This window comes from Cebus imitator, unplaced genomic scaffold (assembly GCF_001604975.1).
Source record: "Cebus imitator isolate Cc_AM_T3 unplaced genomic scaffold, Cebus_imitator-1.0 Scaffold24, whole genome shotgun sequence".
Taxonomy (NCBI): Eukaryota; Metazoa; Chordata; class Mammalia; order Primates; family Cebidae; genus Cebus; species Cebus imitator.
In genome coordinates this window covers 4,133,783-4,135,914 of record NW_016107339.1, presented here as the reverse complement: position 1 = coordinate 4,135,914, position 2,132 = coordinate 4,133,783, and the positions used below count along the sequence as shown (strand labels likewise).

At 44.4% G+C, this 2,132-nt stretch overlaps 1 protein-coding gene across 1 annotated transcript in view; it reads left to right on the top strand.

Annotated features, from left to right (window-relative positions):
* Nucleotides 1-220: 220 nt before the first annotated feature.
* EFHB (EF-hand domain family member B) overlaps nucleotides 221-2,132 on the top strand; it is a 59,729-nt gene continuing 57,817 nt past the window's right edge. Inside the window, exon 1 of the mRNA XM_017522528.1 lies at nucleotides 221-1,244. Coding sequence (XP_017378017.1) covers nucleotides 462-1,244 — 783 coding nt within the window. The 5' untranslated portion in view covers nucleotides 221-461. The remainder of the gene's footprint in view (nucleotides 1,245-2,132) is intronic.

The following is a 2,132-nucleotide window of genomic DNA, read 5'->3' as shown; positions in this document are numbered from 1 at the left end:
GGGTTGGAAGTGAAGAGGGGGAGAGAAGAGAGAGAGGGAGAAAGGAGAGAGGACAGGCAAGAGACAGAGACAGAGAGAGGGCGCGGGGAGAAAGAGGAGAGGAGGGGAGGGAGGAGAGGAGAGAGGAGGGGAAGAGAGGAGAGGGGAGAGAATGAGACATGAACGGGGATCCGTCCCGGGAGGAATTGAGCGCCAAGCTCCGCCCCTGTTTCCTAGGTAACCGGATAAACAGACTCCATCTTTTCTTTGGTGAACCCCGCTGGGTGTTAAGAGGCAGGCAGGCAGGCAGGAAGCAGTGGGCAGGGAGTCCGAGTGAGGTGGTGCTCTTTCGTGAGAGTGGGGTTGCCCGTGGGGTTGCCCAAGGGATTGGAAACATCCCTCGAGCCAGGTACAGCTTTCCCCTTAGAGATGAGTGCTCTTGGAGAAATGAGAGTATTTGGGGGTCGAAATCGTCCCTGAACATGGAGATTGGACACCCCCATGAGGAAAAGGATGATTTAGGAGGCAGGAGGGTCATCATGGGAACAAAATTTCCCATGGAGTTGGGGATCAGAGTGGGATTAGGAAAAGAAGATTCCCAATGTGGGGAGAGCCCTGTGGTTAGTAATAAATATGAGGGAAGGATGGCATCACCAGAAACAAAATTTCCATTGAACAAGGGGCTTGAAATGGGATTAGAAAGACAGAATATTTCTAGGACTCCCATGCAGAGGGGTAGTTTAGGAGTTGACAGTGTCTCAGCCTCACAGGGAACAAAATTTTCTCTGTTGCCAAGAAGAATGGGGTTAGAAAATGAGAGTCTTCATGTAGGATGTACCCATGATCGCAGAATACAGCCTCCTTTGGGCAGGGTGTGTGGAAGTCCACAGGCTGTAGGGAGCAGGAGAGCTTCTTTGGCTAGTGGCCCTGAAGGGGTAGAGGAATTAGTGGGAAAGCCTGCTTTGGGTATGGAACCAAGACAGGAAGTGGAAAAAGAGTCCACCTGTGTTGTGATGAAACCCAGCACAGAGATTAAGCCTCCTGTGGAGGTAGACATTGGACTACCCCAAGCAGAGGAGCCAGATGAGACCAAGAATTCAGAGCCCCAAATGGGCTTGGTGATAGAACCTCCCCAATGCCAGTTTGCCCAACAACCTGAAGAGAGAACGGAGACTGGAAACATTGAACCAGGAGTGGAACCTCCAGATCGCATCAGACCCATATACACTGGGAAATTTTTTGATCGGACACCTTGTTGGCCAAGTGTAAGTTTTTTTTTTTTCCTACCACTTTCCCTGGGAGCTAAACTATGTATAACCATGTCTTTATTGAGATGATAAAGTGATGAAACTTGTTTTGGTTTGCAGAGACAAATCACAAAGATTTTGTGAGATTCCTGTATTTCTTGCTCCACTAGACTCTTTGCAGATGTTACTTAGATTTCTGATTCTCTGCCTCCCTACTTAGATGTCAGCTTTGTTTTCTGTGCACACCAGTGGTTTGTTCTGATGTCTTTCTCTTTTCTCATTTAATCTTCATTTCATTTTCCTCAAGCCTCTCACATATTGAGATACATAAAGGTACATGCTATGTCCTACTATTTGTACTATGACTGGAAAAAGAAAAGTGTTTCTTTTTCTTAGACTGTGAGTTATGCATTCTTTCAGCAAAGACTTGTGGTAGCCATTGTGCCAAGTACAGAACAAAATAAAATGAAAAGTACATGATCCCTACCTCTAGGTTTAGGCTCACAGATAATTAAAGGAATGGTATACAGTTTTCTAAATGAATACAAAACATATGATTCTTCCTTCATAGAAGTACACTCTGAATACAGAACTCAGTGTCAAGATTGTGCAATTCTGTTTAGAGGAGATGGGAAAGGCTTAATAGGAAAAGTAATAATTGAGCTAACATGGAAAGGTTTCAGTATAAAAATAAAGAACATCAACATAATTAAGAAATTGCATCAACTAATGGGCAAAACAGCCAGCTAACATTAAGTGACAGTATCAAACACACATATATTGTTATTAATTCTAAATTTAAATCGACTAAATCCCCCAATCCAAAGACACAAACAGGCAAAAAAAGCCAAGACCCATTGGTATGCTACATCCAGATCCATCTCACATGCAAGGATACATAAAGAC